This window comes from Artibeus jamaicensis, unplaced genomic scaffold, assembly GCF_021234435.1.
Source record: "Artibeus jamaicensis isolate MK-2021 breed Jamaican fruit bat unplaced genomic scaffold, CSHL_Jam_final scaffold_369, whole genome shotgun sequence".
Classification (NCBI taxonomy): Eukaryota; Metazoa; Chordata; class Mammalia; order Chiroptera; family Phyllostomidae; genus Artibeus; species Artibeus jamaicensis.
This window is the reverse complement of record NW_026522042.1, coordinates 25,057,484-25,073,430: the sequence shown is the minus strand read 5'-3', so window position 1 is coordinate 25,073,430 and position 15,947 is coordinate 25,057,484. Positions and strand designations below refer to the sequence as shown.

The window sequence follows — 15,947 nt, the reverse complement described above, 5'->3', positions numbered from 1 at the left end:
CCATAGACTTGGGGACAGAAGGTTTATGGGTGTGTCAGTGTAGTAGATTCATGCAGGGGCGACAGTGCCAGAGGAGAGGTACAGCCAAGAAGGGTCAGCCCAGGGGATCAGAGTAACCCTCAGGAGCTAAGGCAGCCCCAGAGCGCCCCTCTGCTGGGTGGCTTCCATGCCCCAAACCAGCCCTGGCCCAGGCAGAGACTGTGAAAATCAGAGAACAGAAAAGACCCCGAGGTTTATGTTAATATGCACGTGTGATGTTTTCATTTAAGAGGTAACAGTTTTTTGACAGGCTTCAGATTTCAAAGTCTGAGTCTGTTTTACGAAACCAGTTCATGTTTTCAGTAGAGTGAGGGGATACTGGGGCAGGACCGCTGAGCTGATGGGCAAATGCTGCTCACAGCCTCCTGTTTCACACACAGCGCTCAGCCCGCCGAGAACTCCGTAAACGCTGGTGGGGAACTTAGTGGACTTACAGTCTAGTCACCATCTAGTTGACTTGCAATTTCAATCTCTTGTGAAGTTTTTTTTAATGACTCTATTAGAGTTGTCCCAGATTTCCCTCCTTGCTCTACCCTGCTCTGCCCGCTGCCCTCCTTTGTCCCCGGCTGCTCCCACAGTCAGTCCCCACGCTGTTGTCCATGTGCACGGGTCATTGTCATTTATACATGTTCTTTAACCAGGCCCTTCCCCTTCCCTCCCCGCTTAACCCCTCCCCACTCCCTGGTCCCTGTCAGTCTCTTCCTCCTTTCACGCCTCCGGTTCTAGTTTGCTCATTAGTTTGTTTTGTTCATTGGGTTCCTCTTATAGGTGAGATCATTTGTCTGACTTTTTTTTATATAGTTATTTTATAAACTTCTGGAGTAAAACAGAGTACTGTAAAAAGTTTGAAAAGTGACAAATGCGTATGAATTACGTAATTCCTTTGCCGGTGATAACCACCGTTGAGACTTTCTGTGCATCTGTCTGTGCACGTAAATCGAAATATGTGGAGAAATCTGAACATAGGTGGGTTCCACTCACCCATCCTGCTTTTTGTTTTGTTTTTTGTTTTTAATTTATTTTTTATTGATTATGTTGTTACAGTTGTTCTATTCCCCTCCTTCATTCCCCTCCACCCTACCTCCCCGTCCCCATTACCCCCCTTTAGTTTATGACCATGTGTCTTAAGTCCTTTAGATTCTATATTTCCCATACTATTCTTGCCCCCCCACCTATTTTCTATCTACTGTCTATGCTACTTATTCTCTGTACCTTCTCCCCCCTTCTCCTCCTCCCACTCTCCTGTTGCTAACCCTCCTTGAGATCTTCATTTCTATGTTTCCACTCCTGATCTAGCTGTCCTTTTAGTTTGCTTGTGTTTTAGGTGTAGTTGTTAATAACTGTGAGTTTGTTGTCCTTTCACTGTTCATGTTTTTTTAACTTCTTTTTCTTAGATAAGTCCCTTTAATATTTCATATAATAAGGGTTTGGTGATGATGAACTCCTTGAATTTGATCTTATCTGAGAAGCACTTTATCTGTCCTTTTTTTGTTTTTTTGTTTTTTTAACCAAAATGGGACTATATATCCCTGCAATTTTTTTCTTCAGTCACTTGGTAGTATACCTGAGTCATATTTTTATATCAGATTTAAAGATCTGCCCTATTCTTCTATGTCTAGTATGATGATTTTGTGACTGGTTTAACTTGTCCCCCAATGGATGGGCTCACACGTTGCTGCACCTCAGTGTTCACGCATCCGAGTACAAATCGTTGCAGCTGCTTGTGTGAACACCGTCAGCTGGAAGGTAAATCCTGGTTCAAGGGCACAGGCACCTCGGTGTCGCCCCTGTTGCCAGCTGCCCTCTGCGAGGGCCGTGCTCTGTCCTCCCCCCTCACGGAGAAGACGGGGGCCCGAGCGCCCGCCCCACCGCTTCTAACAGCAATGGCAGCACCGCGCTTGCCGGAAAGTGGCCAGAGACGGTCCCCTTGTCAGAGTGAGCCTGCGCTTGTTTCCCTGTTTGGTGGCCGCAGTTTTAAAAATCATCAACTTCATGTTCCACAGATTGTTTGTCTTTTTCTCTTGACTATTAAGTAAATTAGGTCAGTGTGTTATATTTTCCCAATACTTTTTCCTGTTTTTTGATTGGTATAATATTTCATGGCTGTTAGTGCTTGGTGATGACAGTCTTAATTTTTAGGTCATCAGGGTTTTTCGGCCTTTGCTTTATATTTTTTAAAAGGATACCTTTTGTTTTCTTCTAATCCTTCACCTTTTGACATACATCCTTTAACGTACATTGAATTCCTTCTATATATGGGAAGGTTTTAGTGGTCTTGGAAAAAATAGCTAAATACTGATGCAGACAAACTGCCCAGCAGGGGAGGCAGGAGTCTGGCCCACCGATCCCATGACCCCGAGGTCTTAGAGGCCAACCATAACCTTAGCAGGGGCGTCAAGCTCATTTTCACCGGGGGCCACATCAGTCTCATAGTCACCTTCGAAGGGCCGATTTTAGGACTGTATAAATGTAACGACTCCTTAACTAGGGGCAGGGAGCTCGGCACTGCTGCTGGGTAGAAACAAGGTGCCGGGCCGGATAAAACAAGGTGGAGGGCGGGATTCGTCCCGCTGGCCTTGTGTCTGCCACCTGTGCCTATGCTCCTCTGATGATAAATTGGGGTAAAAGACTTTAGGAGAGAGCTCTGGTTGGCAGGCTCATTGGGAACCTGGGACAGGCAAGCACTGTGGCTCGCTGTGTAAAATCTGCCTTGCAGTGAATGGCATTTGTGTAAGAAGTCTAAGTCACAGCGAATGGTGTTTGCGGGCGTTTTCGTCCGTGGCGACCACCAGCGCCCTTCTCTGTCCTCTCAGATATCTTGAACGAGCTCTTCCAGCGGGAGAACCGGGTGCTGCACTACTGGACCCTGCGCAAGAGGCGGCTGGACCAGTGCCAGCAGTACGTGGTCTTCGAGCGCAGCGCCAAGCAGGTCAGTTGCCACACAGGGCCGCCCGGGCCCTCCACCCGGTGCTCAGACCGCGTGCCAGCAGCTTCAAAACCACTTTCTGATGGTCCCAACGGGCCGTGCCTCGTAGTTAACCATTCGGTGTGAAACGAAAACCCCACCACCTCAGAAAAGCGTGTCACTTTGGCCCCCTATGTCACTCAGCTCGTCTCCACTGTCGTGACCTCATTCACATCTAAGACAGCAGAGCACACGTTACACATGACGACAGTTTAGAGATCATTGTAGAATCGAGGTGCTGTGCTTGTGTAAGTACTGTAGGGGGTGGTTCTGTTATGTGGCTGTATTTATGTGTTCAAAATAAAACGTTCTTCAGATAAACTGGGCAAAAATTAAATAAAATGTGACAGCGTTTCCGACGGTTCAGGAGTTAAAAACATTCATGCATTTGACTAACGCAGAGGCATTTGTAGTTCTCCCGCCCTCTGAAGTCATTTTGGGGGTAAAGTGCATGGGAGGAATGGAAGGTCACTTCAGGGGAAGTTTGTCGGACCCCTAATGTGAACGCTGAGACCCCTGTCACTTCTCTTTGGCCTTCACAGTGGCCTAAGAATCTGTGGAGCTGTCTCACGTGCTCCATGTCAAGGAGCTTAGTCACCACGGTAACCATGTCAGACCCGGACCACCATCTGAGTCCACCTGTCTGCCTCCTGTGTCCCCAGAGCAGGCGATCGGTGGAATCGTACAGCCTGAGAAGATTGTACCTTCCTCACACGGTTTTCCCATGTAGGGAGCGTATTTTGCTCTCTGTGGGTGACTGTTGGTCTCTCAATGGGCGGCCTCACTCCCCAGAGGCCGATGGCTGAGGCCTTTTCCTCATCTGGGCTGACTTTACCAGGTGCCGCTCTCATATTTCCAGCAGAGGTGGAAAGCAGTAGTATTTTCAATGTTTAAATTACATTTTCTTAGCATTTTATTTAAAAACAGTTCATTTCAACTGTGTTTTAGATTTAGGGCAGCCTGACTTTGCTTCTGATTACAGATTGTTTCATAATTCTCTCTCATATATCTCTATTACTTCTCTGTCGAAAGACAAAGAATCATTCAGCTACATAGAATGAATTTGTAAATAATTCCCTTGATGGGGATAATGTGTTGTTGCTTTTTCTGAAAGTCAGCTTGTTTGCCAAATACGAAGTCATGAAGTTTAGGCCGTAACCGAGGACGGCCCACTGGCCATGCGCACCTGTCGGGCTCTGCCCTGCGCCACCGTCACAGTGCCATCGTCAGTGTCATTCGCCACCCTCTGCCGCCCAAACCTCCGCTGCCCCCTTTCCTGGTCTCCGCCTCTGCACGTCGACTCTCCCCGGGGCTCAGCTGAGGCTGGTTCTTGTTTCTCTTTCCTCCCTTATCTTCTCTGTTGCTGTCTTGCAGCCCTGGCCTCCATTTGTGGAGCCCAGACTGATAATCCCAGCCACTTTCTTGGCATGGCTCCACTTCGGCCTCAGTGAAGGCGGAAGTGGACTGAAAAGTTACTGCGCCCTGTGTCCCCTCATCTTACGGGGTGTGTGGTTCCTGACTCCTGTCTCCCACCTTCACCGCTCATCGGTCCTGTAGGTGAAAACCTCCGTCAGTGGCACATCTGCCTGACCTTCTCCTGTCCAGAGCCATCGTGCCAGCCAGGTCCCCTCCGAACCTCTGAACCAGTTTGCTAACTGGTGCGGCTCCTTCCCCCAACTCCAGTCCCTCTCACATAGCAACGCCTGCCCTCCACAGCCTCACCTCCCGCCTCTCCCTGCAGTGGACCCAGCTCCCTCCGCTCGGGGCCATGGGGTGTTCCCCCCACCCCCATACCCCACCCCACCCCGCACAGTTTCCATCCATCCATCCTGAGCCCATCCCTTCTCAGCCTGCAGGTCCCCACTTTGATGCCCCTCTGCTGACCGACCACCCTTCTAAGCAAGGTCTCCCCCTCTCATCTGTCTTTTGTGTGTCTCACTTCATCTCTGCCCCCTTCCCAGTCCACAGCAGCAGGGACTGAGCTTCTCTTTCCCTGGTGCCTCACCCAGCACCTGACTCCATGGTAGGCACTCGGGTACCATTGGCTGTGTGGATAGAGAAGCCAAGGACCTTTGACTAAATTGACAAATGGCTTTCTGCCTTGATTGGGAGTCAATGTTAACATTGTTTCTGAGATGGGACAGGCGCCCTCAGGCATAACAAAAGTAGATTCCCAGCCAGTAAACTGCATGGTAAGTAATCTGGGTCATGGTTTTCTTTTTGTTTTTTCTCCTAAAATGCTATATGTGCTGTGAAATATCCAATAGAGACAGTAATGTTTCTGTTTCAATACCAGCCAGCAGTGGATAACTGAGATATAAAGGGCAGATATAAAAGCTTCTCCTTACATAGCATAAGGTGCGTGTGTTACTTAAGTAAGTCCGATTTCACTTCAGCTGTGGGGACGTGGAAGGAAAACCCATGGCTGCCATCCAAAACCAGGAAAGAACAGGTGCATGAGAACGGCGCCGTCCCATTGCGGGCTGAACCGCGCCGGCCCCTTTCTCTCCAGGCGCGGTCGTCTCTCTCCGGCAACTGGGAGGGTTAAGCCACGTGCCAGCGTCGCCCAGTGGCTCATCTGGGGCGCACGTGACGTGTCCTCTGCAGGAGCCCTCAGAACAAGCAAAGTGGGCCTGCGTCTGGGTGTTCACCAGACACAGGAGTAGGAAGGAAGGGTTGAAACTGTACTTTAGAAAGCTAGGAGTTCACATCTGTGTTCTCTTCTTCTTTTGGTGAGAACTTCTCAGTTGGTTTGCTAAGTCCTGGTGGCTCCTTATTTAACAGCGTGAGGGTCTCGGCCCACCCCCTCACCCCACGCTGCCCCGTATTCTTGAAGAAGAGTCTTGGTGCTTGTATTATGACTTAGGTTCATAATTCTAGGAACTCTTTGCCTTTTTGTTGTTGTTACGTAAGTGACACAATTACAGCTTTCTAGACTGTCGACTTCTTTTTAAGTTTTAGGATTCTGACACGTAGTTCAGAAACTTGTCTGTCTCTCCGAGGGGGTGCTTCTCGAGGTGCCCCGACCGCGGCCTGTGACTTCCCATTTCCCCGAGATATGCAGCACTTTGCACCCCCCTCACCACTGTTCCTCCGTGAAACGTGTGTTCGTTCCTTCCCTGCCCAGGCCCTGGAGTGGATCCACGACAACGGGGAGTTCTACCTGTCCACACACACCTCCACGGGCTCCAGCATACAGCACACCCAGGAGCTGCTGAAGGAGCACGAGGAGTTCCAGATCACGGCGAAGGTGCGTCGGGCCGCCGCGCGCGTCCGTTCGGGGCCCTGCCTCTGCTCGGGTCTTTCCAGGGTAGCCCGGAACAGGATGCTTTGAGCAAATAAAATAACCCTCCAAAGTATCACTTAGGAAATACTTTATGAGATGAGAAACGGGGTGACCGACACGGCTTGTTATACACGACTTTTCTGGTGCTTCTTCCTGCCTTTCACGCTTGCCCTCAGTTTTCCCTTCATTTATCTGTTTGCTGCTCTGCCTCTGACTTCTGCAAATACTTCTCATCTCCTTCCTTTTTATTTCTCTCGTGTCCTTTTCATTATTATTCTCTTTTTCTTCCTGATTTCTATTTTGTGAGTACTGGCAGCTCTTATGAAGCACTGTTCAGTGTTGCCAACTGGACTTGATTGTTCTGTGGGTTTTTTCTCCGTGCCTCACCCCCCCACCCGGGAGTCAGTGGAAGTTGTTACAGTTACATCGTTTCCACTCAGCCCGGCACAAGCCGGCTGTTCCGCAGGTTTGTAAAACTGGAAGCATTTTCTGTTTTCTCCCAAAAGTCAAAATAAAATTGAACACGTCTCTATGGTGTCTGCAGTCTGTGGGAGGAGTTAGTAGTTTTTAAGTCAGTATGTGAGCATCTCCACAGTGACCTGCGGGAGCTCCCTCTTCCCTGACCTCAGAAGAGTTTGCGATTCTCTCAGTCTCCTCCTCAACCCGTGGCATTCTTTTTGTTTTTCAAAGTTTTTGAACATAATTTATTGTAATGTTTTCGTGCCTCTGTTTTCGATGATAGATTGAGTTATTAGAAAAAGCTAACAATTAAGTCGAAGAGTAGAAAATAAATGGTCAAGTTAAATAATATTCTTGGTTAAAAAGAAGTGTCCCTGTAAAGAGGTTGATGTGTGTGTGTGTCACCCTTAACTTGGATCGAAAACATGTCAGAGAGGAATTTTTAATCATTTGAGATAAAGACGGCTACTTTGTGTTATGTTTATTTGTACTTTTTTATGTTTTCTGTAATGGTTTCTGACTCCTCCTCTTCTTCCCAGCCCTCCGCTCCCAGCTGCCCCCCACCCCAGCTCTAAGCTCTCAGCTGATTTCCTTCCACTCAGCCCCTGGGTACCGGGCACTCAGAACCCCTGGTTCTGTTCTGGAGAAACACAGAGTCTAGTGCAGCTGCTGGCAGACCGACCACTGCAGGGCTGGTAAAGAAACCTGCCCTTTCGTGGGGTGCCGTGAGTGTCAGGTGGGGGCTTGGGGGCGGGTGCAGGCAGGCAGGCAGGCAGGATAGCCTGGCCATGATAGGGGGGCCGTGGGTGCCCAGAGGGGAGCCGGCCTGCCCTGCCTCTGCAGGTGAGGACCACGCTTCTTCCTTCCTCTGGATACAACACTGTGGGAATTAGCTGTGTAATTCTCATTTTTGTTAATGGTGGGTTAATAAATGACAGTTATGTGCATGGTATGATCTACATTTCTTTCTCTGAGTATCCTTTGAATATGAAGGTATGGAGAAAATACTTAAAACAGCATTCAGAAGTAGATGTAAGAATTGTCCCTTCTCACCGACTGAACATGTGCAGGCTGTTCTGTGTGGCCAAGCAGCCTGTTCACCGCGCGGCTCCCGGGGCTGCCGTGCACACAGAGTGCCGTGCACACAGAGTGCGGCGCGAACGTCCCTGTCGGGGTTTGAGGGGCGTGGCAGCTTTGTTCCCAGTGGAGTGTGCATGAAAGGGTTTTCCTATTATTCTTAAATTCTTTGTTTCCTGAATTTTGGAGTACGACCAGTGGGAAAGGGAGTAGTAAACAGGCATTACTTTTTGCCCTTGTGTTTTGTCTTTTAAAAAGCATCTAAAACCGTAGATGACATCTGACCTTTCTGTTTCACAGAACAGAGCTCTTTCTTTCATTGAATATATTGATTAGAGGCACTGGTGGGTTTTGAACAAATACCTGTCACTTTTTTTTCTTAGCAACGCTTTTTGTTTGTTTTCTGGCTGCCTTTCCATCAGAAAGTACCTGCTTTGGTGCTTGGAGATGTCGTTTAGTTTCTCCCATTGATACTGGGCTACTTTCTTACTTGTCCTGTCAGCCTGTGAGACCGTCTTCTAAGAGATCACTTTTCTCCTGTTATGTAGAGAATCCTTCACTTCGACAGGACCGTCTTCCAATCCGATTGTTACAGCAGGGAGCACTGCAACACTTTCAGTGTTAATGGCAGTAAAGCCGCTCCTCACTGAGACAACTTGATGCATTTGCAACTCAGTGCATGTTAAAATACATTTCAGTAATCAGCATCGGCTTATTGGTGTTGCATACCAGCAACTGGTCTGTTTTGTGATGTTACACAAACACACAGAAATCTTCCTGAAGCTTCTTGCTGTTTTGTTTTCTCTTTTAATGTAGGTAAGCTGCACTGTCTTTTTTATCTTCACTTCTCTGTCTCCAACACTTAGAACACGACTTAGCTTTCTTAGCCCCTGAAGAAATCTGTGTAGTTTGTGCTTCGGTGCTGGGACAGTAATACTTTTCTGTGCTTTTCAGCAGATTAATGTCTTGGCACAAAACAGTGAAAAGTGATAAATGCAACCTAATTTTTATAAATCCTGCATTGGTTGTATTAATTCTCTTTGATATTAAAATTTAGTAGTGTTTCTCCCTGGCTGATGTGGCTCAGTGGATGGAGTGCCGGCCTGTGAACCAAAGGGTTATGGGTTGGATTCCAAGTCAGGGCACATGCCTGGGTTACAGGCCAGGTCACCACTAGGGGGCATGTGAGAGGCAACGACACATTGATATTTCTCTCCCTCTCTTTCTCCCTCCCTTCTTGCTCTAAAAATAAATAAATAAAATCTTTAAATAAAATAAAATAAAATAAAATTTAGTAGTGTTTCTCAGTTAACTCCTTTTGGAACTCACGCTTCCAGATCTGAAACTTGCACTTCTTGTTTCCTCGGTTTGTAATTAGGCTAGTCTTGTCTTCAGAAAGGTTTTGTGCTGATGACAAACCGAAAGGTTTAACAGATAGTGTTCTTGTCGTTCACTCCATGAGAGTTCGTCGTTACACAAAATGAAAGCCCTAGAAACTTGGAGAGTATTTTCAGTGTTGCTGACTTTTTCCAGCTCAGCAGCTTTCACAGAATCCACAGCATTCATTTGTTCACAGAAGTCGTTAATGTTCCTTGAGTTTTGTTTTCATGTATTTTCGAAGCCTGTGCCGGTAGGAGTAGCTGCTATGCCCATCAAAGTCACAGGTGTCACAGTCTTGTGTAAGAACCTGTTCCTTTATTTTCCCAGTAAGTATTTGGTGAACTGCCACTGTGTGCCTCACATGGAAGGGGTGGGAGGTGTTAGCAAGCAAACCAGTGTCCCTGGCCTGTGGCGGTCACCAGCTAACAGAAGAGAGACAGACAGTGATGTCATAAGTCAATTGCACCTGTGGCAGAAGTTGTTCGAGACAATAAAGCGTGGTCAGGGCGGGGGGGGGGGGGTACTTTGGTGGAGCAAAGAGGTGAAGGTGCCATGGCAACATCTAGGAGGCAGCAGGAGACCTGTGCAGAGAACCAAAGGCCAGAGCGGATGTAGCTGCTGGATGCGGGGGCAGACCCCCCAGCCGGGTACAGTCTGCGGATCTTTACAGCTGATTAGACAGGTTCTCTGGTGAATTCTGGCTCAAAAATTTTATTGTGCAAACCAAGATAATTTATCCAGGTTTTGAACTCTGACCTTTCTTTTGGGGATTTTAAAGTCAATTTCCTGACTGTTAGTCGTAAAGATTTTCTAGTTAAAGCTTATCTGAGGAAAGCAGTTTCCGCGGCAGAAGAATATACTCATGTGAAATGCCTGTGGGAACGTTGAAGGAAGCCTCGTAGTAAAGATCAGTGAGATGGACGCAAGCGAAGAGCAGTGGGAAAATCAAAGTGGGGTGAAGTTGCTGCCACTTACATAGGACAGTGTTTTATAGTGGCCCTTAACTTTACGGGAAGTTAGAAGTGTAATGCCTAACCTAATCAAAGATCTTTTATATATATATATATATAAAATCTCTTAAAAGGCTTTTATTTATTTATTTTTAGAAAAGAGGGGAAGGGAGGGAGAAAGAGAGAAACGCTGATGTGTGAAGAAACATCTGCCTGCAGCCTGGCCTGTCTCATGCCCCCCCACTAGGAACTTGGCCCGCAACCCAGGCGTGTGCCCTGACCAGGAATCGAACTGGCGAACTTTCAGTTCACAAGCCAGTGCTCAATCCACACCAACCAGAGCTAAAATATTTTTTTTACAAGAGAGAGTTCTAAACAGGGAACAGAATTTAAAATGCCTCTGTGGAGATCATTCCCTGAGGAGTGACATCCCCCACATCCCCTGTGAGTGGAAAGAGATGTGAGCGTGCGATGCCGAGGAGCCGCATCGGGGCCTGCTGAGTGTCCGCCGTGGGAGATCCTTGGCCACACGTGTGCATCGGGAAGAGCAGAATCTCGGATGGCTGCCGCCCTGATTGAACTTATGGTCTGACTGTGCACACAGAGGAAACATGTGTAACGCAGGGACGATCTGCAGCCCATTCAAAGGAGGATAGTCTTCGATTCACGGGGGGGGGGGGGGGGCGTGCCAAGTGCACATTCATTCGTGCATTCCACAGATTTTTACTGAGCACTGATCAGATGAAGACGTTGAAAGTCTAGACTTTTTTAGCCCAGGTCTTAAAAACACCATTCACTGTGGAGGAGCTGAGGAAAGGGAACTCGTCTCCGCTCAGGGAGAAGAACGGGATGGACGTGGGGCGGGAGTCTGGGCTTCTGTAACCAGCGGCGTTTTTCTGGTTTACAGCTGACTTCTAGGCAAGTTACTAGTGTTTCTGATTCCTGGCAGTTGGGTTCATTTGCTTCATAATACTTTCCTGTTGTGTTGGTTTTTTTGCAGCAAACCAAAGAGAGGGTGAAGCTATTGATACAGCTAGCTGATGGCTTTTGTGAAAAAGGGCATGCCCATGCGGCAGAAATAAAAAAATGTGTCACTGCCGTGGATAAGAGGTACAGAGATTTCTCTCTGCGGATGGAAAAGTACAGGACCTCTTTGGAGAAAGCCCTGGGGATTTCTTCGGATTCCAACAAATCGGTAAATTGCTTTGTGCGAACTGAATACATCACGGTGCTCTTCTGTGTTAATTCAGTTCACTGAAGTTCATTGACTCTCTCATTCCACAGAGTAAAAGTCTTCAGCTAGATATCATTCCAGCCAGTATCCCTGGGTCAGAGGTGAAATTGCGCGATGCTGCTCATGAGCTTAATGAAGAAAAACGGAAATCTGCCCGCAGGAAAGAGTAAGCTGGTCTTTAAGAACCTGCCAGATTTATGGAAAAAGTCAAGAAAATGTCACGTGGACAAACATGCTTCTTTTGCGTGTGCTCTGAAACCAGTTGGCATTATGACTTCTTGAGGTTCTGAATGTCCTTACTAGCTTTTGCAACTCAAACTCGACTGCGTGCACTGTTCCTTATCACCTGCGTCAGAAATAGTTTCTTGTTTTTATCCCCATGCCCCTGTTTCAAGTGGGGCTGGCAACTCGACTTATTATCATTCATCACTAGTAGGTCCTGAGTGGCAATACTAAGGAGAAGAAATTAATAACACAAGTGGAGGTGTTTAAACATTGCCAACTAGTGAACATACTAGATATTAATTTCACAAAAAGATGGTTCTAATCCAGTGATTCTCGGTCGGGGCAGTTTTGTCCCCTGGGGGACACTGCAGTGTATGGAGACATTTTTGGTTGCCTCTCAGGTGGCATCCGGTGGGTGGCAACCAGGGAGGCTGCCGAATGTCCCAGGAGGCACAGGACAGCCCACCTGCAAAGCATTATCTGGCCCCAGGTTTCTAAATTGTTTTTCTTTGAATTGATGGCTGGATACCACTATTGTTCTACCTATTCTTGATTTAATTCTGCAAAAAACATCACTGCCTGATGATTTTTAAGCCACTTTATTATTATTTCATAAGCCATAAAAGTAGGTAGTCTATCCTGCCTGTGAGCTGAACTATTTGTTGTCTTCATCTGTTTAAGGTTCATAATGGCTGAGTTAATTCAAACGGAAAAGGCTTACGTAAGAGACCTCCGGGAGTGTATGGATGTAAGTAAGTTTTTTAACTTGTTTCTTTAGATTGAGTATAATCTTGTATTTATTCCTTCTTATTAGTAATTCTTAAAATAATCACACTTTGTCATTTTTTTTTTGAGATTTAAAGTGCATGTGAGCTGCCAGTTTCATGTTTCTGCACTTCTGTGAAGTTCCAGGCTTGTTCTCTGCTCACTGCGGGGATGATACAGCGTTAATCCTCTTGTTTCATTTATCACATGATGGCCTGGCTGACATTCCCTTTGTATAGAATTTTATAGCAGCTTCCAAGAAGCGTGCTTCCTACTTTTGATTGGCAACTAATACTCAGTTTTATGAATATTTGTTGTACCTTGTGGACAGGGTCATTCAAAGGTGGAAGTAAGTTTAGGGCTGAAAAGTGCAGGGACTATTTTCAAGTATTATAGCAACTGGGGAGCTCCTTTTTTTCCCTAGTTTTTTTATGCTTGTTTAAAAGATTCCATTCTTAAGATCCATTTGCAGGTGTACATTAACTCTGGGTCTGTATCCACAGATGTCATAAACATCTGCTTCTTAAAAATGTGGTGTTGGTTTCTGTCTAATGCCTGTGTTTCCCCCCCGGCCAGACCTACCTGTGGGAGATGACCAGCGGCGTGGAGGAGATCCCCCCAGGCATCGTGAACAAAGAGCTCATCATCTTCGGGAACATGCAGGAAATCTATGAGTTCCACAACAAGTGAGTGGCTTTGTCTTTGGGCATCCATGGCTAGTGACTCCCGGCATCTCGGTCCTGTGCTGGCCTTTCGTAACAAGAAATCAGGGGTTCTGAGAGAAGCAAATGTTGATTTCAGTGACTCTTGAAATCCGAATGAATCCTGTCAGGCTTTCTTAAGAAAGACTGACATTCTCGAGACAACTGTAATACAGACTCAGTTTTATATCTGTGCTCACTTTCTGCAGGAATAAGATTAGGAAAAGGGTAGAAACTGTTTTTGTGGGAACCCAAACCTCTCTCAGGCTGTGCCATCAGCTGCTACATAAGTTATTTCTCAGTGTCAAAATAACGAAGAGATTTCCGTGGGTGGTGGGCTCATGTTTGGTCTTTTCAGATAAGAGGGAGGAAGGAGCCGAGGGAGGGGCAGGTGTGTGGTCCATGCAAACTAAACGAACTAAACGTGCTCTCCCTTGGTCGGAGGAGGCACGCAGGCTTATTTCTAAGAAGTTTTTAAAAAGCAGCAGAAGCTCCTTTAGATAGAGTCTGTGCAGCCCAGTAGCCTATGGAAGGCCAGGGCTCCCGGGGTATCCTCACTCCCCTGCTCCTACCGCAACAGAAGCCACAAAAATCTAAAGGGCTTCTTCTCTTTGGGTCAGATACTTATGTCCCTACATTATGCCCCTAACTACTAAACATAGCACCTCCCCAGAAGTGAGCCACTAGGATGAATTTGTAGTAGAAAGTGTTTAAATGCTGAACTGATTAGCCGAAAGTCACAATAACTTAGCCTAGTTAAGAGCTATACATTTCGTTAAATGTCAAGATCTAGAGGGCACACATTTTTCACTGCACATGATTAAAATGGTGAAATTCAGGTATTGCCTGAAGCCACGGTATGCTTGGTCAGACTTCTGGGGTATGTCACTATTAAAATGGTTTAAAATGTCTCAGTAACATGATAATGTTTTTATCCTCTATAGCATATTCCTGAAAGAGCTGGAAAAATACGAGCAGTTGCCGGAGGACGTCGGGCACTGCTTTGTTACTTGGGTAATGAAACTTCAGCTTCTTGTTGTCCCACAGTTACCTGGTGTCTCTGAAGGAAGTTAGAGGGGACGGTGCTCGTGTCTTTTCTGTCACCACCTTCTACTGGTAGCTGCATAGAGAACTGGGCTTTGTCCCAAAGAATTCCATTCCCCAGCTAGTTATTAATGCAGAATGAGCTTACTGTTGTCAGTAGTGATGGTCTGAAACAGACCATTTGTGTGCCGGACCTCTGCGCGGCCCTGGGAGTTCGCAGCTTGCCATGAGTGCCCGGTCCTGGGTGGGGCAGGGGGACAGAGGAGTCACCCAGTCCTGAGGGGAGGCAGACAAGTGACCTGGTGACTGTGCCATCGAAGCATACTGCCTGCATTTCCACACACCACTGTGGGGGGAGAGAGGTGCCCGACCCCAGCTTGCTGGTCAGGGGAGGCCTCTGGGGGGGGTGTGATATCAGGCAGGAGGCGTTTCTCATTTTAATAGGTGTCTTTGTAAAACAGGGTTTCTTTAATTTGGGGATTAAATACCTTTAATCCTCACCATTTCTTTTCTTCGTAAAAGTTTATCATATTTTAATGTACAGCCATTTGAAAGTGATAGTCCAATTTTTCTTTATTTATAGGCAGACAAGTTTCAAATGTATGTCACTTACTGCAAAAACAAGCCTGATTCCACTCAGCTGATACTGGAGCAGGCAGGATCCTACTTCGATGTAAGTCTTGGACCACCAGGGAAGCCGTGAAATTTCCTAAGTTGCATTCAGCATGCCTCAAATGCATAATTATTCTGACTTTCACCTGATTCATGGGGCAATATTTTCATTTTTATCTATCACATATATGGTGGGATACTCTTATATTTTCTTCTGTTTTTAAAAGCTCCTTCTGAAGTATAGCAAACTATGTATCAATAAGAAGTTCAGATATTTAAAACATTTTTATTGTTATTCAATTACAGTTGTCCCCATTTCCCCCCTTTGCTGTCCCCTGCCAGAAATTCAGATTTTATATGCACATGCATATACATCATTATATTATTTTTATATAATCATAAATTTTTACATGTAAAATTTTGTATAGAAGATATAAACTATTAAATTAAGCTTCCCCCCCTTAAAAAGGTAACTTTGAATCTTTTTTAATCATTTATTTTTTCCATTTTAATTTCATGGTGTTATTACTTTCCAAAAGTGACCTACCAATAAAATTTTGCAAATGTCACTGTAGCAGCCAGGCCTGGTGGGAGGTTTATTAACTACATTCTCATTGATGTAAACACAGAGGTAGCTCATCTCTGTTTTTAAAAGATACTCCAGGGTAGCGACTGACCACAGAAAGGAATGGAGCCTTATGGTGGGACATGTAGAATGCCTTTTGGGTCTCCAGAATGTAGTCATAAACACGTGCCAAATAAATTTTAATTGGAAGAGGAGGCAGTTTTGAGTATCATGTAGGGTTTGGTGCATAGGCCACCAGGATATTAGACGTCGTCGTGGGTGTGCTTGCACGAGGCCAGTGGTGACAACCTGCCCTCTCTGACCGTCTCAGAGGGCAGAATGCAGTTTGGCTCCTGCCTCTGAGGTGAAGCCCCCCTGCGGGTGGCCCTGCCGTCGCTGTCATTCTCACGACCAGCATTCACACATCACTGCCTGTGTAAATGTGAAGTCTGCTCGCAGGCCAGCGCTGCCTGTTCTTCATGGTATTTCACACGACCCTGGGGCTTTGCCATCAGAAGACGTCCCACACTGTGCGGTTACCTGCAGCGTTAGAATGATTCAAGGCCTGAGCATTGAGAACACCTGGCATGTTTAGTGCTTGGAACCAGAGCCACTTTTTAAAAACCCTTTGCCCTAAAAATCTTC

General features: G+C 46.5%; 1 protein-coding gene across 7 annotated transcripts in view; it reads left to right on the top strand.

Moving 5' to 3' along the window:
• Positions 1 to 15,947, top strand: part of TRIO (trio Rho guanine nucleotide exchange factor) — a 322,877-nt gene that overhangs the window by 207,557 nt on the left and 99,373 nt on the right. For all 7 annotated transcript variants that reach the window (XM_053657329.1, XM_053657327.1, XM_053657330.1 and 4 more), the window contains 8 exons: positions 2,853 to 2,968; positions 6,132 to 6,254; positions 11,157 to 11,351; positions 11,441 to 11,556; positions 12,297 to 12,363; positions 12,957 to 13,066; positions 14,026 to 14,095; positions 14,709 to 14,798. In XM_053657329.1, coding sequence (XP_053513304.1) covers positions 2,853 to 2,968; positions 6,132 to 6,254; positions 11,157 to 11,351; positions 11,441 to 11,556; positions 12,297 to 12,363; positions 12,957 to 13,066; positions 14,026 to 14,095; positions 14,709 to 14,798 — 887 coding nt within the window. The remainder of the gene's footprint in view (positions 1 to 2,852; positions 2,969 to 6,131; positions 6,255 to 11,156; positions 11,352 to 11,440; positions 11,557 to 12,296; positions 12,364 to 12,956; positions 13,067 to 14,025; positions 14,096 to 14,708; positions 14,799 to 15,947) is intronic.